The sequence below is a fragment of the Neolamprologus multifasciatus genome, chromosome 6 (assembly GCF_963576455.1).
Source record: "Neolamprologus multifasciatus chromosome 6, fNeoMul1.2, whole genome shotgun sequence".
NCBI classification, from domain to species: Eukaryota; Metazoa; Chordata; class Actinopteri; order Cichliformes; family Cichlidae; genus Neolamprologus; species Neolamprologus multifasciatus.
The window spans coordinates 7,606,961-7,631,636 of NC_140444.1; the positions used below are offsets into that span (position 1 = coordinate 7,606,961).

The window sequence follows — 24,676 nt, forward strand, 5'->3', positions numbered from 1 at the left end:
TAACTAGAACGTTATTAAATAGTGACAAACATAGAAAAATGGGGGAGGAGGGCAGATTATTCAGCCGTAATCTAAAATAAATTAGGCCACTAGGATAAATGAAGTGCCTGTTTTTATCAGATCTGGGCCAAAGTTTTCACGTTTAAAAAGGGGTTTTGCATGTTTTCTCATAATCTGGAGAAAAATGTGATTGAATGTTAAAACAAACAAACAAACAAACAAACAGCTGCAGAAGCTTGAGACCATTATACCTTTTTTTGGAAAATGTTCAATGGTGCCGTGTCAAAGGTCAAGAACATGCCCTGTTTGAAATATTTATGAAAACTACTGTTACTGTGTGTGTGTGTTTGGGGGGGGGGGGGGGCGGTATGGGAGCAAGAAGAATGGCATGTGAGAGGAAAACTGTACGTTTTCTGATTGTCCTCTCTTTCTCAGACACACACACACACCTCCTATACCCTATTCCCTTGGTCTTGTTCTCTCATTTCACACATACTGAAGCCCAACCCATCAACAACAGGCCTAATACACACATACGCCCAACAGACACACACATATTCTCTCCTCATTACACTCCCTTTTCCTACTTTGATGATATGCAAATATCCCTCCTACCCTCCTTCCTCTCACTCCTCCCTTCCTCCCTCTGTGTCTCCCACAAGCAGCAAGCTTACACACACACACACACACATCACACGCAGGCTAATGCGCTGTGGCAGCGTCCACAGACAGGCGGGGAGGATCAATTTTTCACCCAGTGTGCTACCGATATTCATAAGATAAGGCCACAGAAGATAGAGAAGAGAAAGAGAGGGAGGGAGAAAGGTGGGGGAAAGGAGGGAAACAGAAGAGATGGGGATAACGAAAATGGCGAGTGGGTGTAATGACGGGGAGGGAGTACAGAAGAAAGGAAGGGTGTCCAGGAATAAGGGTGAGTGAGAAGAAAAGTGAAAGGAATGGAGAAGACGAGGACCATGGAGGTACTACGGAGGGTGAGAACGGGTGAGAAAGTGGAGAGGGTGGGGAAGTCTCATGGGTGTGTGGGAGGGTGGAGGCTGGATGAGTAAGTGGGTTAGGGGTGGTATGAAAGGGGGATGGGGTGTAGAGAGGGCTCTGGGGGATGGGATTGGAAATGGATAGGGTGGTAAGGGAAACCGAGGGATGGTGTGTGTGTGTATGGGGGGGGGGGGGGGGGGTATTTTGCTGACGTGCTCTCTTATTGGCTTGTTCAAAACCTGGGGGAGGGGCAGCCACAAACCATACTCTCACCAGCTGTAGGGAAGAGCAGAGAAACAAAGAGAGAGAGCGAGAGAAGGATGGAGGGGGGCAGATAGGTTTTAATGTTGATATTCTGGTCTAATTAGATTCCTGTCTGAGTGGCGGAATGAATGGTGCTGATCATATAGGAACAGAGCAGAGCAGAAGAGGAAGCAGGCTTTGTTTGAGTTGGCGAATTCTGCTTTTTGTACACACAAGGGGCTCTTGATCTATAATTGAGACGCAGAGAGGAGCAAATTGTCTACACTGCCTCTTTTGGATACATCCAAACTCTCTTGTAGTCATGTTGAAAAAAGACCAAATGTCTTCTGTAGAGCGACTAAATTTTAGATGACGCGTCATTGCATTTATTATATCAGTGTTACCTAAGCATTATGCAATCAGCTTTTGAAGGTTAGACGTGACAACGACGATATTTAAAACGACCTGTGTATGAGAAACTCCCTAACCTTAAACATAAATTTCACTACAAAAGTACGCATTTGCCCGTCTACAGTGTAACATAAAGATACTTGACTGTTTTTAAACATGTCCGATTAAACAGAAAGCTTTAAACAGCACAGAGAAAGAAATACCATTCCAGCACACACAAGAAGGCAGATTGAGTGCCATGTGTTTGTGGAGCCCAGCTGAACCCCGCCTGCTAAACCAGTCCGCTGGCTGTGACAGACTGTCAGGCAGGGAGAGAGGGTGGTGCGTGTGTGTGTGTGCGCGTCTGTGTGTGTCTGTTTGAAGAGAACAAGACAAGAAAGAGGGGAGAAAATGAGACAAAAAGACAGACTGACCAGTATAGACAAACATGAAGGAAAGAGACGTAAGAGAGGAGGTATATTGACATACAAATAGAAAGAGAGAGGGGTACATATTGTAGTACATATGATGAGAATGGGAGACAGAGAGAGCAGAGTAGAGGAGACCAGGCTTTCTGTGGCTTAGCCAGACTGGAGCGGTGGGACTTGGCTGGCTGCGGACCCTTGGCTTCACTATTAAAGCAAGAGGGAAAAAAAATCACAGTCAAAAAATGAAAAGGGCAACAAGCTATGCCAAGAATGCACAGGCAAGAAGCAACACATTAGGTTCTTTCCTTCTGCCTGCCTTACTGTTTCCTAAAGCAGATCTAAACAATAGGTGGGACCAGCCTTGAGAACCAAGCACTGTGCAGTCAGAAACCTACTTAGTGACTGAGAGCTCATGGCAGTTTTTCCCTTTGGGGTATATAGGTACTCTATTCTATCTATTTCTAACAGTTTTCCTCTTTTGTGTGCTAATAGGTAGCCAGTCATCTTAGGCCACCTGCTCTGACTGTATCCACAGTCTTTATTTGTCAGCCAGGTGATATTTTTATGTGAAATGTTTAGAGCAAAGACGAACATGTTTGTCATGGTTCCAACATTAAATAGAAAAGAAACATCTAAAATATCTTCTGCATCATTGTAGAAGACGTTTTCCTAAATGAAATCTGGCCTATTTTGTAACTTTGAAAAGCGTCCAGTTTCCACTGTAATTTAAACTGAATTCTGTAATCGTGAACAAAGCTTGGTTTCACAGTGCTGGCTCAGAAGCTGGACACAGTGGGGTTTTTTTTGTTTTGTTTTTTTTTTTACTACCGCTACTACAAAAGTTTCATCAAACTGTCATGTTGTTGTAACAATACAAGACTAGAAGTTTAGGCATGCTAAAAGTTCTGTTAAGCTGACACTACCCAGCAAACATGCCCCCTCCAGGCCTGTGTGGGCCCCTGAAGGCAGACCTAAATGGCCCACAGTGGGTGCCTGTATGTGCCTCATTGGCATGGAGGGGCCAGTGAGGAATTTTTGTGCGCAAGTCTACAATAGGTTACCCACAGAAAACCTTTATGGGGGCCTAAAAGGTAAACCTAAACTTCTGTGGCCCCACACCGGTCTTTATTGTGGAAGTCCACAGTAGGCTTGCCCATAGAAAACCAATACTGGCGTCCCAAAGGGCAAAACTGCCATGGGCCCCATGTGGGCACACTCAGTTTGGGCCTGTGTGGAATAAGTGTGGGTTTGCCCTGTCCACAAAGCCCTACAGTTCACCCACAGCTACTCACTGTGGGCCAACATGGGTATGTTTGCTGGGTAAATGTAATGTTTTATGGTAGTGGAAAACATTCTAAACACAGAGTACAGCACAGTCTGCTGGGTACAGTCTGTCAGGTATTTAGTTATGAACCAAATTTAGGTGCACATTAGAAAATTTTCTGAATTATTATTATTATTATGGGACCAGAGGAAAAATCTGACCATTCACCCTGAGATGGATATAAATATCTGCACCGAAATTTGTCTAAATCCATCGTCCAGTTGTATCATTTTAGCTAGGCTATGATGGGACTAGAGAAAAAGTCAGCAAATATATGTAAAGAAAAATAATAAAATAGAATAGAATAGCTCTTTATTGTCATTGTACGTGTACAACAAAATTGTAGTTGTACATGTAATCACAAACAAAATCATAAACCATTCAACATTTATTGGGATATCTTAGGTTTATTTAAACAAAACGAGGAGGATCAATCAACTGACGGACCAACTTGTCGCTTACAAAGAAGAACATCATAAAAATCTGTTCACTCTAGTTTGTTAAACAGCTCTTGAAGTTTGCTATCACAACAGTTTTTGCTGTCTTGTGCATCATGTTCAGTTTTTGGTGAGTGTGTGTGTGTTAGTACCCAGTCTGTTGCATATGCGGGGATGGCATTTTGGAAGCGACATTAGGCATTTGGGGGACTGGTATTGTTTATAAGCCCTATGGAGAATTGAAAGCCTAAGCAATACTGGCATCTGTTTAATTTACTGTTCACGCTTGTGCGCACACACACACACGCACACAGTGTGTGTCACAAACCCATGAATTCAGAGGACATTATAATGACTTTCTTTAACCTTAACCACAGCTACTACTTTCCTATCCTCAACTCACTTTATACTCACCTTAAAACGACATTATGGAGATTTTAAACATGCACCCATTATGGTACCATAATATAAATCAGTCGCTGATGTACACACAACAAAGACTCATATACAAAAAAGAAAAACAACAGAATGTCCCTTAATGGAAACTGACTGACCCAGCCACTCACATCTACTAATCATGTAGTAATAGTTGCCATTCCATAATCATATCACTGCATAGAGGCATGAAGGGACTTATGGGCTTTGCCAGATTATGAGTGAAAAACAAGGACTTATTTTTCGGACTTTTCCATCCACTGATACCCTTAGTAGAGGATTATAGCCTTTAGATTGTTTGACTCCATGAAGACTGTCACAGAGGGGGATATTTGTGAAAAACACACCCCAGGAATGGCTTACCACACCACAGTGCAAGCAACCAAAATATCCATCTGACTGTTCCAAATGCACACCAGAAAGGCTTGTAACAGCAAAGGGTGAGAGACTTCGTTTTGACTTGGTTACAAAGGCGTGAGCTGTTTCCCTTTCTTTAACAATCTAGCGATTATCAAAGAGGCAAAGAAAATTCATCTTGAAAACTGATATTTACACATCAACAATGAAAAGAGGCAAGTTCAAAAACAAAAAGGCATTCTCTGCACCTCAAAGAGTTACCACCAAGTAAATCACCATGTGGTCCTTTGGTTATCTTCATTTGTCAAATGTTTGAAATGCTGCTTGATTTTCTTTGCCATATGTCTTGTACTGTGAGGCTGACTATGTGTATGCAGTTGAGATGCAACCCTAAAGCCATGTCATATTCTGGGCTTGGAGGAGAAAGGAGGATGCCAAGAGCTGAAACGTGATGACTAGTGGGTGTGTGAGAGCGAGTGGGGAAAAAGGAATCCTTCCAAAGGCTCTTTTTGGCTGTGTGTATGTGTGACTGTACGTTCATGTGTACGCACATGTGATCAAGAGTGCATTTATGTGTGGGAAGAAGGAATCCTTCCAGCCGTTTTCTTTCCTGAGCCTCTTCCTGTGTCCCCTCCACCCCTCTGCATACAATTCTCAAAGCTGGCGTCGGAGGGTTTGGCCTATACAAGATCCAACCCACCAGAGGACACAGAGGAGAGAAGCCAGTGTTTCTCTACCTCTCTCTCTGTGTCTTCCCAAGCTCTGTCTCTTTCCACCACTCACTGAATGTTACTGTAAATCCTTCACTTCATACACACCATATTCCCACATCTCTCCATCCAGTGTGTTGGTGTATCTCATATGACTTGGCAGAAGTGAACCATGCATATGCGCTTGCCAGTACGGGAATGTGTCTGTTAAGAGTTTTGGCAGTTTTCTCAGCATAGCCTCACCAAGAGATCCACTGGGAAACGTGGTTTTAACGCCTCCTCTCTTCTTTCCACTTCTTTCCTTTCTTTTCCTTAGTTCACAATTACATTACTTCTGTTTCTCCATGCTCCACTTCTGTTTTCTTCCTAATTCCATCCCCTTTCCTTCAGTATTCATTTTTCTGCAATTTCAACCTGTGGAAATCTTTTGCTTCTTCTTGGTTTAATGACAACGGTCTCTTTTTCTTTCTGCATATTCAAAATCTGCTCTCTATTAAAAGCACATCATCATTTGCATCAAAAAAAACACTGCATGCGTATAGGCCTCTAATTCAGGATGTAGCTCTCCAAGCGCTGTCCACACACAATGAATGCTGATGGAGAGACATGATAGGTTATCCTGTAGGGAAAGCTGGTCAGATGAAATACCTACTTGGTATTCCATCCCTCTGCAAAGCATGACACACAGGAGAGGGATGCCGGTAAATATGGAAATGATGAAATACATATATTCCATGGTTTTCAGAAGTTCATCAGCTGCAGTAATGATTTGCAGATGTTTTCGGCACATCTAAAGGCTGAAAAACAAACACTAACTGTAAAACATTGACTATGTATTGAAAATACATGATGAATGCATGTGTCTATATACTATTTACTCTTGCATTATATTCCAAATATAGGACTTTTTTAATCCACAACATTTTTCTATCATCTAAATTGTGAATGTAGGGTAGAAAAGATGTGTTTTTGTCAAAATTATTGCAGAAGAACAACCGCAAACATATCTTACAATGCAACTTAACAGTGAACAGTTGTTGACTGTTAAGTTGAATGTGATATTTGGTCCTTTTAGCAGCTGCACATGTATGTATTATTGAACGGGGAGTAGGAGTGCGCTGCACAAATCACCCTTTTTTCTGACTTTGCACCTGCACTTTTTAATTTTCAATTTAAAGACATCACTGGAGAGAATTTGTCACATTTCAGTTACCCACTCTAGAGCTACAAAAAGCATCACTAAACCTTTTCATATGTAGCAGCACCCCCTAAGACCTTAAATAGATTTTCATGTGTATGCTGGTGGAATTCCCCTTAAGGATTAGAAACAACTAGTCAGTTTTATGGCATAATGCTCCCCGTGTCAAAAACATTTAGCTTTTAATTACTCCTAATTAACTTTTACTTAAGTAAAAAGTGCTGGAGTTATTTTGCCCTGAAATACTCTTAATTAACTAAACCATCTGAATAAGTCTTCCATCACCATAGTTTCCTGGATACTCCTTGATTCAATTCAAGATTGAAGATTCAACAGCTTTATTGTCAATACAACAGTATACACAGTATACAGCGTAGCGAAATGCTGTTTCACCCCAAGCCCCTCATGGTGCATTTATAAGTATATAAAAGATACATCTCCAAGAGATATAAAACTAGGAATTACAAATAAATAACATGCTAAATTTTCGTAAAATTAAGGGATAAAAAGGTACTAATTACTAACTATACAATACTATACAATACTATAGTAATAACTATACAATACTAACTGTGCAATACACAAAGACAGGACAGAGACAACACAAAGTGGATTGTGCAGTAGGTATTGAATACCAGGTTCAAGTTATTGTCAGGATATTGTAGACGAGACAGGACGAAGACATGTGCAAGATGCAAAATGTGCAAATATAATATAATTTAGATATGTGTTCAGTAACTATGAGACTGAGTGTGAAAATAAGCATATTGTTCCCAGGTCCAGTTTGTAGTGGATTTGCGGAAGTTTTTGAGTCTTTTGGTGAGTATTGTAAGGTGTTTGTAGAGGTGTATGTGTATATCAGTCCTTTGGTGGTAGTGCGTGGACTGCTTGCCCAGACAGTGATAGCAATCGAACCACACAGACATTTGCCTGTCTTCCACAGTGACTTCAGTGGCCTTGTTCTGCACTCAACAAAGTTCATCACAGTTCATCGTCTTTGTCCCCGCTGAGCTGTAGTTGGCTACTGTCTCCAACCTTGTCTCGCTCATCTCTCCTCACCCCTGTCCCTCCCGAGGTCTGCTTCCATCACCTATCCCTAGGGGATAACTGCCTCCGCTGCCCAGCCCCATCTGTCCCTCCACTAGGCCAGCCTCACCCTGACTCTCCCTCCGCACTTTGGCTGCAGCCTCTTTATGTGATGTCACTGAGCAGAAGGATGGCCTTTTTGGTGAGTGCATGTGTGTGTGTAAATGGGTGTATGGTGTCTGTGTGAGTCAGTGAGCGGGAGGTGTGTGTGAGTATTTGACACACACACAGAGGGAGAGAGACAGAGAGAAAGAAGACAGACAGAAAGAAGAAAAGAAAGGCACAAGTGTCAAGTTTCCCTTTTCAGTTCAGGAGCTCAAATCCTTGTTTTTAATCTAGAAAAGAGGGTGAAAAGAGCATGAAAAGGGAGAAGGTAGCTGGGAATTTGAGCTGGTGACAGATGTTTTTTGTTCCTTCTTTCTTTCTCTCTTTACAGTGTTATAGATGAGTGCGCAAAACATTATATGAAGATGTGAAAAGTTCACTGTAAAATAATGTGATTTAAATTATGTAAAATGATCAAATGATATATACACACACACACACACACACACACACACACACACACACACACACACACACACACACACATATATATGAAAGAGACAGAGAGAGAAACTACCTGTCTCTAGTTTTTCCACTGATGACACCATTTACTGTTCAAATCTTAAAGTTTACTTTCTTCCTGTGACGTCTCACCACATCCTGGTTTTGACTGCACAAGATGCTGAGATGTCTACAGTTTAACGGCTTTCCTGTCACTTTTCAGTTCACACGCGATTTCGCTCATAGGACACCGTGGACTAAAAAGGTGCACTCATAAACGCATATACTGATAAATAATTAGATACTATCATGGTAGGCTACTGTCCAATTTGCGGGAAGCCTGTCTACTTTGGTAAGTCTGACCTGTTTAATTTTTAAACTCGATGCAATTGTCTTCCTCTTTCTGTCTGGCACTTGCTTTACACGCTCTTTATCTGTCTGTCTATCACCTCTGTGGCAGATCAGTTTGGCATTGTCATAAAACTTGAAATCTGAAATAAAGCACAAATAATGAACAGGTGAAACCAGGTGTAATAAAATTAATAAAGGGCATTTGTTGGAGTTAACATAAGATTGAGGTTCACCTTGTGTTTTGTTTTCTTTCTGCAAAGAGACAAAGTGCAATGCTATCAATATGTTCCTTAAATGCAAAATTGTTATCTATTTTCTTTTTAGAGGACAAAAAAAGGCATTTCACTCTTTCTTTTTAAGGCTTTTGGCTTTATTTGAACCACACATGCACACAAATGCACACACTCGTATCCATGATAACAACAGGATGTGGGTCTAGCCAAACGAGCATGCACTGCTCTTTGGGTTTCCTCCCTACCTTCTCTCTCTTTTAAACAAGTCCTTTTCCACATTCAGGCCTAGCCATTAGATCCACAAAAGGACTCAAACCACCAGTTAGATTCCTGTTTGGTTGTTATTTCTGCTGTTAGTTTTTCTCGCCTGTTCATGCACCGGCTAAGTTCAAATTCTCTGATGTGAGCTGCCCTACTTTTAGTTCAACATCACAGTCTCTGGCCTACTTGCACTGATGAGGCACACATCAGACACATGAAATCCAGACATTGTGTTATCAGAAATTGTATGATATGCAAAATCGTTTTGACTTTTTAATTCAATATTAATAAAAATATCCGATCCTGCCTCTCATTAAGCTAGTCCATCTCTTCCTTTGGTGCAGGTGAGAAGAAGAGGTCCTTAGGGAGAGACTACCATCCTCTGTGTCTGAAGTGTCAGAAGTGTAACAGACAGCTCACCCCTGGACAACATGCTGAGGTATATAAGGACAACAACTGAGTCAATTAAGTATTCAAGGAAAGTAATATGAATGCAGTTTACTGAATGATGCTATAAATATGTGTTACTCGTTGTGTTTCAGTATGATGAGAAGCCATACTGTACACACTGCTATCTGAAGATGTTTGGACCGAGAGGTATACTGCCATCTCAATATGAAAACACAAACACGCACTCTGACCAACCACACGCTATTTCTGAATGCCTTTTCTCTGTGTAAATCTTTCTTAACAGGTAACAGGTAACTGACGTCGGTGTGGTACAGTATATCCCCTCAACAAAAGCCAGGATGAGGCAAAATGAACAAATGCTGACATTTAAAAGATCTGGTTTATATAAGGCAAAAGATAAAGGAGTGAATAAATAATAATGAAGGACCGGAATATACTGTAAACCTTGTAGGACAGAGTGAGCTCTGTTTGTTCCCTTTTGACGAATTAAAATATTTATAAATGTGGTAGAACTGGGCAATGCTATGTATATGTGACTGTTCACTTTTGTAATGTAAATTAATTTGGATGTGAGTCAGTGCAAATAAATACATTTTGTGAATGTTGCAGCATCAAATTCTGGTAGATGTCTAAGTTTTTAAGACTTTGCAATCAGGGGCTTACACTTTTAGATTTCTGGGCATGCGGCATAATTGTGTTCCCTCACAAACTAATAAAAACTCTAATCACCAACAATACAGATGCATGTAAAAAATTAGTTGGGCTAGAGGGTTCTCCCTCTCTCCCCCATCAAGCCGCCAGGGGAAAGGAGCAGGAATGGATAAGAGTGGTTGCTGTTGGCAGGGTAAACTAGATCTTCTGCCAGCAGAATCTACTGGAATGGGTGCTACAGTGAGGCAAACATGGGGCTCTCTCTGTCAAACACACACACACACACACGCACACACACACACACACACGTGCACGTGCAAGCAGTGTGTCTGCAGTGTGCCTTCACTGCTGCAGGAGCTTGTCACCCAGTGGTGGGTGAAGTGCACAGTTTCGATGCACACGCTCTCGCTCTCTTTTTTTCAAACACACACTGGCACGCATATGAAAAAAAACAAAACAAAACAAACAGAGATGTGGTTGATGCGTTTTCCTGTTGAGTGTCATGTGTCACTCCAGTGACATTTCAGGTGTTTGCTCTTGAAGGTGAGATGGATATTGAAATAAAGGGTGAAGAGGCTGAAAAAGAAATAGTATCGAGAGAGGAGATGGACAAAGGGAGAGAGGGTTTATTATGACATCTAGCAAAGAGTAAGCAGAGATATACCTGTCTAGGCTTCAGTGTGTCTTTACAACTGTCCATCTCCTTCTCCTTTTTCCAGATCCATATTCTATCCCAGGCACACCAAGCCTCTCTCACCTTCCATGTCTCCTTCACCCTCTAACCCCCTACCTTGATAGATCACATGACTGCTGTGTTACCAGCTGGCTGACTGTTCATTTGCAAGTGTTTCAGCTACACTCCCTTATTAGAGAGACGGGTGGTGGTGGAAGGGCAGAATTATAGGTGGAAGGGGGGCAGAGGGATGAGTGGGTGCTGTGCAGACCACTGGGTGATTGAGGGGCACTGACAGAACTGAAAGAAAAGAGAGGGAGCTTGAATTTATAGGCGAGACAGGAAGAGAGAGGGGAAAGTAAAACAGAGGGATGAAAAATTACCATATTAAGCCTTGCTAAGTTAATGCAGAGGTTATTCAATTTGCATTAATTCACCTTGGGTCGAAACTGGAAAATTGAGCTAAATAAAAAATGTCATTATCTTACCATGAGGTGGCAGCAGGAAAGGCCCATGTGTGGATCCAATATTAACTTCAGAGACATTCTAAACCAGTAACTATGCTTGCCACACTTCAAACAATGGCACTTGATGACAACTTGAAAATAGTATTTAAGTATTTTACAGCAAATTTTAAAAAATGTATAAAGACTAGACAATTTTTGCTTGTGAGGCGATGCCTTACAACCATTTTCATTTATGTAATATTGTTGACATCTAGTGGCCGTGAATAAAACTGCTGGACTGCGTCGAGTCAGTTGAAAAGCCTGTACAGTAACCACTACAGTAACCACCACAGTATTTTTGTATTAATAGCTTAGAAAATGCATTTTAATCAAACAAAAGAAATACTAACGTAGCCCTATCATGTGGCAATAATTCTAACTCAGTTCATGAATTTGAAATTCTTCAAGCACCGGAGAAGAAGACAGAAAGGACAAAACTATGAATATATTTGTTTTGCAAATAAATAAATAAATGCCAGGTCAGAAACGGATATCTTGATAGCAGGTCTACTTAACATAGCTAATCTCTAATAAATAGCGTAGGAAGGTACGTGTTTATAGACTGCATTAGAGACCAACATGTTCTACAGCCTAATTTGTATTTTTTTGTTCCTGTTTCTGACTTTGCAAACTGACAACTACGTTAGTCACACGGCAATAACAGAAGTAATGATGTAAAGCTCTTGAGTGTACTTGTCAACCGGGAATTTGAAACACGCTCGCTCACGTCTTTGAATTTCTTCGGTTTTTCCAAGCTGTACTTGAAGGCAACTCATAGCCAGCAGCGTCGTTTTGTGTGGAGCATGCGCATCTAGCTAACTAGGAAGCAGATGAGACGGTCTCCACGGATTATGTGGACATATCGTTGAGTGAAAGCAGTAGCTGTTTGATTTGGATACATGCCGTGTTTTTACAATGAAAAGCTGACAGCTCGAAACGAAGTTGAGTTAATACGATATATATTTAACTGTATGTATTAGGGCCTGAGTCAGAATGATGTCAGAATGCGACCTGACAGAGACAGAGACCGGCGAGCCAGTGCTGGACACCGGGGAAACAGCAGTGCCAGTGCTGGAGTCTAACTTTCACTCCATAGACCCTCCAAAGGTGTTATTTGACAGGAACCGGATAGGTCTAACAACTGGGGCGAACCCCGGTGGCGCCATACGTATTTCGGACTCTTGTGAAAGCGTGTTGACCGAACTAGAGACAGAGGGCTCCGGCGAAGAGGCGCTGCTGTTACCGTGCTTAGCAGGAAGCTCGTCGTCTCCGAGAGGTGTAAAAGAAAAGCGAAGCAGGCGGTACAGGCACAGCTCGTCTTCGGATAAAGATGCATTAGCCTCCCCGGGTAAGTGTTTCAAATCACGGCCTTTGAAATGGTTGTATATAAAACTAATAAATAGACAGCCACACTCGGACACTCATAGGGGGTATGTCTTTTCTGACATTTTGTTATTTGATGCATATGGCTCTGGGAAAATTCTGCCTACTCAGGCTGATTACGGTTGTGATAACAGGTAATGCAACGTGGTCAAATAGATATGTTATGTAAGCTCTCTGAAGTGAGCATTTCACGTGGCTTTTTAATGTTTGGGTCTCTCTGTCTGTTGAGGCTGTTGGAGAACCAACACTTTGGTTATTATTAGAATTTTAAAAAAGCACAAACTTGGTGTCACATTACATAAAAAAGTACCTGGTTTCTCCACAGCACTTGGTGAACTGAAGGCTTGGTGTGCAGTCTGTATCGTGTCTGTATTTTCTGCTCAATTTGTCATCATCACCCATTTTAGTCTATCTGACAATCAAGACAGAATCAAGGCTACAAATATGATGGAAAAAAAGTTTAAAACAACAACAACAAACAAACAGTTTATAATACTTCCAGGATAATAAATAAGACTGCCTCATCCATTGAACTCTTGCCACCTGGTTGAGATCATTGCCTCCTTCATCCAAATTATCTTTGTTCCTCAAGCTAGGAGGTTTTTGAACATTCTGGTCTGTTGTAAGAGGTTTGTTGTGATAAAATGATTTGAGGCTATGCTGTGAACTAGATTGTCCAGCAGGAACAACTAAAGTTTCTGTCAGATTTGTTTTGGACGATGAGAAGGGGGGTGGGGGATGCAGGGAAAGACCAAGAAAAGGGTGACCTAGTCGCTATGGAATTAAATGCTCACTGGATTTAACAACACTCCCCCTCATACCGCCCACCTTTTGTTTTTTCCTCCCCCCCACCCCCCCTGCAAAACAAATTCTGAGCATTTGTATTCATTTCTGTTATTCAGCCTCTCCCAACAGAGATCTATTGTTCAGATCCATGTCCTATTATGGCCAGAAATCTAGGCCACAGGTAGAGAGTCTGAGCCTTAAATGGCAAGTGTTGGCATCCCATTACTTGTGGCCTTTGTAGAAGAATAATCTTCTCCTCTAAAATTACAGAACTGTTTTACAGATTATTGTTAGAATACTGACTAAGAGCCGTTTCTCTTGCACTTTGTGCCATTTAAAAATATCATGTAAATTAATTGTGAATTGTGGCTCTTAAATTCTGCTTTACGTGTCATGGGAAATATTAACCAAATAGCACCAAATAGCAATAGTGCTTTTTTTTTTTAACAAAGTAATTGGTAAAAATTTGCATCCGTCCATAGATGCATTCTATTTTTCATCACGTGTGCCATCTTTTGCTGCCTTCTTTGTCACCAGTCCAAAGAGCCTAGAAACGGCACGCAGGGTTTATTTATAGTTATAGTCTTTTATGTAAAGTTCATTTTCATAAGCTTGAGTAAGTTGAAGCATTTTATCATGTAACTGGCAAAACACGAGGGAAACAGTTTTAGCGTTTAAGACAAATTGTATCAATTTTAGGCGCTTGCTGTAACTTAAATATATAGTTATAGAACACTTTTCACAGTCCAGTGTTGTGGCATGTCACACACTTTGTGCTCTGCAGGTCTCTGAAGTTATAAGTGAGGTACACTCCTGCTGTGTGTGCCCCATTAGCTGACCAGGACATCTGAGAGGCTGATATTAAATATGCATAATGCCCCTGTGCTAGCAGATGCACTTTGTAGTCCAGTACAGTGTTTGAAGATGATGAAGAGGGAAATTGAGAGAAAGGAAGTACTATATGCACATATACTATTACTTTGGTTTCCTACAGGTTGAAGCTAATGGGAAGTGGAAGACATATAAGGCCCATTACTGCCATCTGGAGCAATACACCACAGTGATCTTATCACAGACTATAAGCACCAGGGTTGCGCACAGGAAGCGTAGATCTGTCATCATACAAGATGATAGATTGAGCACACTTTGACCTGTTGTTGGGAATTAAATGAAGATAAAATATTGCATCACACAGAACTGGATTACAAACTCCTTAAATCAGAGATTTACTGTTTTAGAGCACAATCTAAAACTATGTTAAGATTTTCATACTAAAGTCAAAATGGAGCTATTTTTAAGTCATTACTTTTGGACAGCTTTTCCAGAGATCAGAGTTACCTTTATGGCCAGACATCTTGTCCCAGTGTGGTCCACATCCACAAAAAACACTCAGAGATTGTGCACGTACAGCATGATCACAAATTTATGGGAGTATTTACCCAATAAAATTGCTTAATGTTTGCAGCACAGTTGAAATTCTTTTTAAAGTAGGATGTTTGCTTTGCAGGTACCAAATGGAGCATGAAACACAGGTGCAGCCTAGCTTAAACCTCTGTTTCAAATAATTCAGTTTTAGTTATATAGCACCAAATCACAACAACAGTTGTCTCAAGTCGTTTTATTTTGCAAGGTAAAGACTACAGTAATGCGGAGAAAACCCCAAGAATCTGATGACCCGCACAGTGGTATATAAACGCAGAGTGAAACTTTGCAGCATTTATTGAGAAGATACAAGGAAAAGATCAGTCTGTCTAAATTCTTCTTATTATTGAGTTATCTTACAGCCACAGCATAATAAACACCTACCTAATCAGAATACTTTATTGGTAATGCTTTTTGGTAATCTCAGTCTCTCACTGAACGTGCTCCTGTGACTGACCAGCCTGTCCTGGAGTGGGTGGGAGGAATTATCCAACATTGTCTTCATCTTAATGTTGGATAGCTCCCCAGTGTATCACCAAAATACCTTTGACGCATCAAAGTAATGCATAGTATGCTACCGGGACATTAACAGATAATTGGCTGCAGGGTGCGAGTACTGTGCTGTAATGAGGAGATCTTGGTTGGTCACTTTACTTTCTGAACCTCCCCGTTAAGTTAAATTGAGTTTGACTTTTAACGTATGATTCTGGGTACTTTTCATGTATTTGTTCAGGAGTAATTGGGCCATACTATGTCAGACAAGGTTTGACAAGTATCCACTGTTTTAAATAATCCAGATTAATTATGTAACGTTTGCTTATCACTCTTTCTTTTCTTCCTCGTGTTAATTAGGTTCTCTTGGGCCCTGCAGTTGAACTAGCTTTGAAGCTATCTTTGTTTCTCCTTATCGGTCACCCTTGGCATGTTGACCTGTTTTTATAGCACCTACCACATGTCTGTGACTTTATCTCTCCTTGCATCCCACTGTGACTTTAGTGTGACTGATACAGAGCATGGGTCTCTGTCAGCTGATCGTTCTGCCCTGTGCTAGGAGGAGAAGTTATAATCTGCCATGTCATGTGTTTGGACCTTTATCAAAATAATAATTGGCACTATTAACCAGAGAGCAGTGATTTCAAGAGAATGACGTTTGATCTACAAGGCAGTAGAAAATGCCTGATTTTAACAAGTGGCGGAATCACTCGTTTAGACCAATTTTTTTTAGTTTAGTTGGTAAATTCTCTGTGATAGTGTACACACAGTCAAAATATGGGCATGTGATTTGGAATTCCTCTTAAATGTGTGTTTGTGTATTTCTTTGTGGGTGATTCCTGTGATAGACTTGGCCACCTGTTTTATCCCAACCTTTGCACAGTGTGTAATGGGAACACTTCCAGTTTCCCACTGCCTAGAACAGAATAATCAAAAGGTGAGATGGGTGAGGTAACGGACACTTTACAGTAGTCTCTGTAAGGGAGATTGCTATTAATATTTTTACCACTGATTTTTCAGCATGTATAATGTAAATAACTCATTCATGATCATTTCAAAGGTATCTGATGGTCCTAAACACCAAAACATAACACCACTGCAGAGAAATCTCTTGATGTTTACTTAATGCCATATTTTGGAATGGACATGTAATTGTAAATGTAATCTTATTGTTCTAGTTCTTAAGAAGATACATTTGTTTAATTGTAGCAAGTTCTGGTTGTATACAATGTAAAAATAAATCAAAGTAATCTTGAGTTATTCCCTTCTAGGTACCAACAGTGGAGATTTCAACCATTTCCCTGACGACCCCGAGTTTGCCGATATTATCCAAAGGGCAGAGCAAGCCATTGAGAGTGGCGTCTTTCCAGAGAGGATTTCCCAGGGCTCAAGTGGGAGTTACTTTGTCAAAGACCCAAAAGGGGTAAGTTTGGTACAAATGACACCGATTCATGACAAGCAAAGGAAGGTTCATGGGCTAAACTTGGAGGAAGAATATAAATCAGTAGATTAGCAACATTTCCAAACATTTATCTTTTCTTTTTTCAAAACATTAATCGCTTTAATCATAATAGTTTGTAAATTAGGAAGAAGGAATGTGGAAATGCATAGGATTGTGATTCTCGTTTAATTATTCAAAAAGCAATGGTTTAGCTGATAACAGCAGATCACTAGCATCTACAGGTAATTACTGGGAAGATGGTGAGCCCAAGATGTCAGACGCATTCCTCACGCTTTACATTTGTTGCTTATAGTTATACACCATTAGTCTTTGGCTTTTTAAGTTTTTGTAAGGAGCTTGAAGCAACACTAATATGCGTGGTAAAATTAGTTCTCACTCTTTCTGTTTTCTGACCTGGGCTGTATGTCAGATTGCAAGTTTAGAGAAAAACAAATGTATCACTCTGTTTTTGTTTTTTATTTACAGAAAATCATTGGTGTTTTTAAACCAAAGTCAGAGGAACCTTATGGTCATCTGAATCCAAAATGGACCAAATACTTTCACAAGGTACTTTCTGTCACATGTATCACCTTTTTTAAACATCTGAAAAGTTATTAAGATGTATATTGTCATTCATTTTATTTAATGGCTGCACACAGTGAGTAAGATAAGATTTTTTAAAAAAGTAGGGTAATATTAACACCTCATCTGTAAAACTTTCCCCATGTCTGTCTCTGTTGTTAGCTTTGCTGTCCATGTTGTTTTGGCCGAGGGTGCTTGTTACCTAACCAGGGTTATCTGTCAGAGGCTGCTGCTTCACTGGTTGACACCAAACTCGGTCTTGGTGTGGTGCCAAAAACCAAGGTGTGTGCTTTTTTTTTTTTTTTTTTTCTCTGTAGAGTTTTTGAATTAATAACATGTAATCTCCAAATCCCAGTATAAGTAAACACTTGAATTAATCTGGATTTGATTAGGGTCTCTGTGCTCTTCTTTCTGTTCAGCAGTGGTCACAGTTTCACAGTAAACCAGTGTTATCTAAATTTTATCAGGTGGTGTATTTGGCCAGTGAGACATTCCACTACAACGCCATAGACAGAGCAAAGTCCAGGGGGAAGAAGTACGCCCTAGAGAAAGTCCCCAAAGTGGGGCGACGCTTCCACAGAGTGGGCCTCCCACCCAAGGTACCAAACACTTTTTTAAACCTTCACAGTCTAACTTCACCATTTGTTTACTGTAAGCAATTCATGAGGAGCTTGGAATCTTTCTCTTGTTCATTCCTGTGTCGTGTCCTCCTCTTGCTTCCTTGCTTTCTCTTTGTATTTGTGCAAAAACACATCCACATGCAGGAAAACCTATACTGATACTGGTTAAAACAAATTCTAATCTTCTTGTTTCAACATTTGTTAAGAGGTTCTTTGTCAGATTTGTTCTATTTATATGTACGCTGACTGCTTCTCTATAAAATACAAGAGTTGTTGCATCAGTGAGTGGAGGGCTGAGAATAGCCACTGATGGTAGAGAACGGTAAAAGGAATCATGCCACACTATTTTTGTGTTGAAGAAGAACAATGTGTTTAGATAAAAGGCCATCAGAACCATAAATGTTGTTTCTGCTTTAAGCCATGTTCTTTTTCACGGGCTGTAAATACTTACTGGATATATTTATCTCTTGTATCGTGAACTGTAATCGTATATCAGTTTTGTCTTTTAATCAAAAACATGTATAACAGGGTATTGTATTCCTCGCTGTTTATTACGTGAGACAGCCTTGTGGGTGATCTAAAGATAGGTGGATGTTAAGATGATGTGAAAACATAGCTGAAGTGTCTTCGAGGAAGTAAATATGAGGAAACTGACTGCATATTTTCAACTGTCAGGCACAGCTGACATTTCAGCCTTTCGACATTACAGCTTCACTTGTAATATCACTGCACACCACATCATTTCCGTTTAAACTGCCTACATACTGTTCTCAGAGCAGTGAACATTGCTATACAGTGTTTTGTTTTAATGGGTATGTTAGTTAGTTGTATTCATGCCATATGCGCCTCTGTGTGTTTCCAGGTGGGCTCATTTCAGCTGTTTGTGGAGGGTTATCGTGAAGCCGACTACTGGCTGCGACGCTTTGAGGCTGAACCACTGCCAGAGAATATCAGGAAGCAGCTGCAGTCGCAGTTTGAGCGGCTGGTGGTGCTAGACTATGTTATCAGAAACACAGGTAGGCGTGCACTTGTTAACATTTCGATAAATGGTTTAAATTGAAGTGATCAGTCATCGTAGTCTCATTACAGTGTTGGCAGCTTTATTTCGATTTAGTTATACACTGGCTTTATATTTATTTTAAGTTAGTATATGCTTGCGCACAACAGCTGTTTGCTATCTTTGACATCGCTCTGTCTCCCCTCTCATTTCTGCGTATCAAAACTTGTTTCTGTTTGTTTTCCTTGTTAGATCGAGGGAATGACAACTGGTTGATCAAGTACGAGACACCAGGAGAAGGAGAGGGAGAGGAACAAAAGGTGAGGTAATTTACCACATGACAGAGGTGTGTTCAGACTGTTCACCAAGCACGCATTCACCTCGCTTAACTCTGTTGAAACACGTGAACACTTATATATTTTTAAACCAGAACCCACCTGTTGTTTTTGCTTCTGTGTATGTGCAAACTAGACTCACAAATGCATAGATAAACACACGTGTGGAACAAACTTGATGTACGTCTTTGTTACCTATCATCAATCATTATTTTCAATGTGCTGATAAATGACAAAAGTTGTAATTTATGTGTGGCAGTAATCACCCCTCAATCAATAACTAGCTTGGTCATCAGTCATTAATAATTTACTCAATGAATTCGAGGTCTTTAATCTTCTTCTCCTTCATGCTGCAGGATGCAGAATGGACAGAGAACATTCAGGACTCCTGCATCAAGATTGCAGCAATTGACAACGGCCTGGCCTTCCCCTTTAAACACCCGGATGAATGGAGAGCCTGTATGTTTATCACTTATCTCACTTTTGCTCACCATCTCTGTCAGTGACAGTAATGAGAGGGCCCCTTTACATGTGCGATTTGTGTGATGCTTAAAAAGACTCATTGCACTTGTAGGAAAGGGTATTGTCAACTTCACCTTCTAAAAACACAAAGTGAAAAGGCACTTTTATTTGAGTGTTTAAAGTCTCTTTCTGTGCCACAGTGATTGATGGTTGACCCGGCTCTTTGTTCACATGGGCTTTAGGAGATCTCTCTTGCAAAATGTGTCACAGCTAAAAGTCTTACTCTCATTACAAATCAGAACCAGTCACTGTGACTGCATGCAGTTTAGACTTGTGCTGTGTACTGAGTGATGCACGAATGCATTTATGTTGCACCACAAGTTTCATCGTACTTGAAGACAAAACATTGAGATACCATGAAATTACCGGAGGAGATTGCATGTCTGAAAGGGGATTTATTTGCATACTTGTTGAGATGTATACTACCTTTAGACCCGCTGTCCAGATTAGACAATACAATTAGCTTATCTTAGTACCAAGGTTGTAAATAGGAGGAAATTACTAGCTTGGCTTTTTCCAGATGTAAAACTGATGTAAGAGCTTGTAAAATTGTACTAATCTGTGAACTTGATAAAGTGTTGCAATTAGTAAGTTGTAGATGTGATGGTATGATTTTTACCTTTGGACACTGCCACCGACAGTTCCTTTAATTTTCTGATAATCTCATTGCTATTCGATGATTTCAGTCCTTTTCTTCTTATGGTAGAATCTTGTCATCTGTGTTCTGGCAAGAATTAAAGAATTTTTTACAATAAAAAAAACAAACTGTAAAGAAAAATTAGGCCACTAAACAATCCTACATGTGGCCTTATTATCAAATACAATGATAGTTATAGGTTCAGTGACAGTGAAAGGCTATACAGACGGAAACATTTGTGTTGTCCTCCTAACAGATCCATTCCACTGGGCATGGCTTCCTCAGGCCAAGGTACCCTTCTCCCAGGAGACCAGAGACCTTGTGCTGTCTCGCCTCTCTGACATGAACTTTGTTCAGGATCTCTGTGAGGACCTCTATGAGATGTTCAAGGTATGAGATGTTCTCATAAGCTTTCCTTTTTAATCTGTTTCTAGATTTTTGAATTCCTAATTGCAGGATATCAGCTAATATCAGTCGTTTTCTGTTTTCAGACAGATAAAGGCTTTGACAAAACCATGTTTGAGAGACAGATGTCCGTCATGAGAGGACAGGTGAGCTTTTGTAATTTTCTTTTTTTTTTTAATGAGTACTTTAATGTTCCTCTAGTCATTTTTTTTTTACTTTGCACTGTTCTGTCCTCTATTTTATTTTTTCCTGCCTGTTCCTTTTATATCCTACCTCATTCTCCTTTCTCCTCTCATGGCCTACTTTCTGTCACTTTGTATGCTTTGTAACGTTATCACCACACATTTTACCCTAATTTTGCGTCTGCAGCCACTGTCCTGTCTCACCTTTCAGTCTTTCTATTCTTCTCTCAGCAAGCAGTTTAATAATAAAAACATGTTATATTAGTAAACAATACTGTGCAGGATTTGAGTCATTCTCAATTCTTTGTATTTTTGTTCTCCTTCCCTATTGGAATTCTTTAATATGGTTTAAAGTGCTTAAAGTCATGTCCTTAAGAAAAAGGAATAAATCCAACAAAGGCATAACACAGGACCCAAGGACCTGAGAAAAACATCCGACCTGTCAGTTGATCCATCTACTGTTGTAAAGATGCCCTTCTTAAAGAAGGGAAAGAGGGTGAAAGTTGAGTTATGCCAAGTTACACAAGAACTGGACTTTTGTACAACAACTTGTTGTGAACAACGTGTCTTGTGAATTTTGAATCTAAATTTGAAATTTTAAGTTCTAGTCAGTGTCGCTGGAGTGTTATGGAGGACATCAGTAGAGAGGTACAACAGTGAATGTGTGCAGCATCTGTTAAATGTGGTAGAGGCTCTGTCATAGTTTGGTGCTGAATTTCAGTCAGTGGTGTGGGGGATCTTGTCAAAATTGATGGAATTATAAACGCAGAAAAGTACTGTGCAGTACCATCTGGAAAGCGCCTTGATTGGCAGTAGCTTATTTGCAGCATTACATTGATCTCAAACACACTGCCAGTGCAGTGAAAGCACACCTGGGTAGAAAACGCATAATAGAATGCTATCAGTTATGGATTGGTGTCCTCAGATCCTGGTAGAGGTGGGAATCACCAGACATCCCACGATACGATATTATCACAATACTTAACGCACGATATGATATTATCACAATACTTAACGCACGATACGATATTATTGCAATTTTTTAAAATATTTTGCGATATTCAGATTCTGTACATAAAGGTAAACTTTATCAATATTCATTTTATCTAATATCAAAGTCTCACACTCAGTCTTTCTCTCATTTCAGTCAGTTTTATTGTTGACAAACTGAACGGTTTGTATTACAGTCTAGTCCAACTTAACTGAATGCAACCATCTGATATAATTATAGCTATTCTGAACTATGCAATTTATGAAAACTATGCAGCCCCTTCAGCAACTGAAGAATTTGAAAGTAAATTAAAACAAAATATAATTTTACATTAAATAAAAAAGTTTTAAACTTAATTAAAATTTAAAAAAAAAAAAACACGTCTTAAATTAAAATAAGTAAACTGTCATGTTTATTGCTGCCAAAAAAAGTTAAACACATTTGGACAGTGAAGGAATGTCAGGATTCTTGCTCAGAAAAAGGATCAACATGCTCTGAAATCAGAGCACAAAAACCTTTTTTGTAACAAAATATCGATTTCTGCTGTCCCTGTATCGATACATTATTAGCAAACAAAATATCACGATACTACACAGTATCGATTTTTTTCCCCCACCCCTAGAGCCTGGACCTCAATATTATTGAAGTAGTGTGAGACAGAGGCAGGAAACAAATGGATGAAAATCAGGTAACATCCAGATTAGAGCTTCAATGTTAAGAAGCCTGGAGAATTATTCCTGAAAACTACTAAAATAGAGCCTGTTTTGAAGAATAAAGGTGCTTGTACTAAATTTGCAAGCTTGTCAGAATTTCACCATTTCTGTGTTTGCTTCATGTGCTATTTCCACACACGTTTGCACGTTTCACTGATCACTGCACTTATTTCCCATTTTCCAAGCAAAATATAACAAAATGAGGGATGGCTCAAGACTTTGTCCTGTAGTGTGGTTGTTTTGTAATTTATTTATTTATTTTAACTTTTAGTTAATTATTTAACTTTTGTCAGATATTAAAATGACCTGGCTGTGAAGAAAGTAGCTAATAATAACTGCAGTTTTTATGTATTACTGTCCTTTATCAAAGCCATGTCACATGCATAATATGTAAGCACAGACGGTTTCATATTTCCAATAAGTTGTTTGCATATTCTCTAAAAACTTCGAGTTGCTTTTGCACAACTAATGCACCGTCTTTTCCCAGGTGTTGAACCTGACCCAGGCGTTGAAGGACGGGAAGAGCCCCCTCCAACTGGTGCAGATGCCTCGGGTGGTAGTGGAGCGCAGCCGCTCAGGTGGCCAAGGTCGTGTGGTCACTTTGGGGAATGCGTTTACACAAACCTTCCACTGCAAGCGGCCATTCTTTTCCTCCTGGTAGTCGGAGAAGGATGACGAGGGGAGCAGAGGAGAAGCATCTGCTTTTTGTCCACACATCGCTCCTGGAGTAAAGAAAGTGAGAGAGAGAAGCTTATACTGGAAACTGTTCATATTTGTCCTCGGCAGGAAGGAAGTGAAGAAGGATACGGTGATGATGGAAAATAAGATGAGAAATATTTTGTGAGGAAATTGACTTGAGGCCAATTCCTCATTCGAGGAGAGTGCAGGGAACCGTGGGAGCGGGAGAGATTAGCATACCACCGTCTCCTAGAGAGACCTTGGGGCTGTTTGTGGTTACTATGGCAACTTGATTAGATAATCAGCTTTTTCACAGAGGTGGGCTTTGTTTATTGTTAGGAAGCTGAAAGTTGTTGTTTTTTTCTTTTTTCCAACCACCCAAGCTACCTACTGAAGGTCTCTCGATAATGTAGTGCGTTGATGGCCAAAGAGCAAGCACCTAAATACCACAAGCTAACAGCACAGTGGTCCTGGTAGTGTTTGGGAATGTTAAAGAAGTTTTTCTTGGTCGACATTGTTCCTCATCTGGGATAAAGTCCAAAATATTTGCTTTGCCTTATAGGATTACTTAGTGAAATATAGATGTGCACTTACACTGCTGGAAGTGTTTGACCAGTTCCACCCAGCTGGGCCAAAACACACTTTACCCAGCTTTAAAACCACGTGTTAAACAAAGACAGTGTCTTCAATTCTCAGTGCTGCCAAAGTCTTTGTTGAAGGAATATTGAAGAGCTTCAAGACAAGAAAATTGTTGAAACTTGAATTTGTAGGAAGTGGAGGATTGCGAATAAACACTTTGCTTGAATGTAATCTGTTTACCGTTTATACACAGAATTTTGCTCCTAAACATTTCAGTACAAGAGAATTCTGTAAGAAATAGACTTCTCATTACTATGAATGTATTTGTTGTTTGACTTGTATTTAATTGCTGGTAAGCAGCTTTTTCTTGAATCTTCTGGCATTGGGGGGGTCGCAACTCTCCTTGCTTTTTATATTGTACTCTGTGAAGAGGAAAAACTAAATTGAGGAGACTTGCTTGATGCCATTCTGTTTTCTTATGTATGCATCTTGAAGTTTTTATTCCAACTCAGCGACTATATGGGATAAGTTGTATATTTAACAGATTAAAAAAACAATAAAATTTGGCAAAATCAAGTATTTTGTAGTTGTCACTAGTAGATGTTCTAGTTTATAGGAAAAGGCTCATTTGAAGGCATAAAGAATGAAGTGCACCAAGCTGGAGTTCAGCAGTGA

General features: G+C 40.0%; 2 protein-coding genes across 3 annotated transcripts; both read left to right on the top strand.

Moving 5' to 3' along the window:
* The first annotated feature begins 7,762 nt into the window (after positions 1-7,762).
* On the top strand, positions 7,763-9,977 carry LOC146516282 (cysteine-rich protein 1). Of its 2 annotated transcripts, XM_085162941.1 has the most exons (4): positions 8,130-8,502; positions 9,340-9,434; positions 9,538-9,592; positions 9,690-9,977. In XM_085162941.1, exons 1-4 carry the CDS (start codon positions 8,460-8,462, stop codon positions 9,698-9,700), a joined length of 204 nt encoding a protein of 67 aa, XP_085019067.1. In that variant the 5' UTR covers positions 8,130-8,459; the 3' UTR covers positions 9,701-9,977. The 2 variants fall into 2 exon arrangements, with proteins under 2 accessions (XP_085019066.1, XP_085019067.1); XM_085162940.1 differs by lacking the exon at positions 9,690-9,977 and having other exon boundaries at positions 7,763-8,502; positions 9,538-9,683.
* A 1,999-nt stretch (positions 9,978-11,976) lies between these two features.
* pi4k2b (phosphatidylinositol 4-kinase type 2 beta) lies at positions 11,977-24,577 on the top strand. The gene is made up of 11 exons (XM_085162935.1): positions 11,977-12,584; positions 16,591-16,742; positions 17,247-17,327; positions 17,505-17,624; positions 17,810-17,941; positions 18,825-18,978; positions 19,212-19,279; positions 19,651-19,753; positions 20,710-20,843; positions 20,945-21,004; positions 23,232-24,577. Exons 1-11 carry the CDS (start codon positions 12,230-12,232, stop codon positions 23,403-23,405), a joined length of 1,533 nt encoding a protein of 510 aa, XP_085019061.1. The 5' UTR covers positions 11,977-12,229; the 3' UTR covers positions 23,406-24,577.
* The last annotated feature ends 99 nt before the right edge of the window (positions 24,578-24,676 follow it).

Excerpts from the sequence above, each read along its gene's own strand:
- LOC146516282 (XM_085162940.1), top strand. The coding sequence starts at position 8,460 with ATGGTAGGCTACTGTCCAATTTGCGGGAAGCCTGTCTACTTTG. Across the intron at positions 8,503-9,339 it reads CGGGAAGCCTGTCTACTTTG|GTGAGAAGAAGAGGTCCTTA; the intron begins GTAAGTCTGACC and ends CCTTTGGTGCAG. Across the intron at positions 9,435-9,537 it reads CCCCTGGACAACATGCTGAG|TATGATGAGAAGCCATACTG; the intron begins GTATATAAGGAC and ends GTTGTGTTTCAG.
- pi4k2b (XM_085162935.1), top strand. The coding sequence starts at position 12,230 with ATGATGTCAGAATGCGACCTGACAGAGACAGAGACCGGCGAGCCAGTG. Across the intron at positions 17,328-17,504 it reads GGACCAAATACTTTCACAAG|CTTTGCTGTCCATGTTGTTT; the intron begins GTACTTTCTGTC and ends CTCTGTTGTTAG. Across the intron at positions 17,942-18,824 it reads GAGTGGGCCTCCCACCCAAG|GTGGGCTCATTTCAGCTGTT; the intron begins GTACCAAACACT and ends GTGTGTTTCCAG.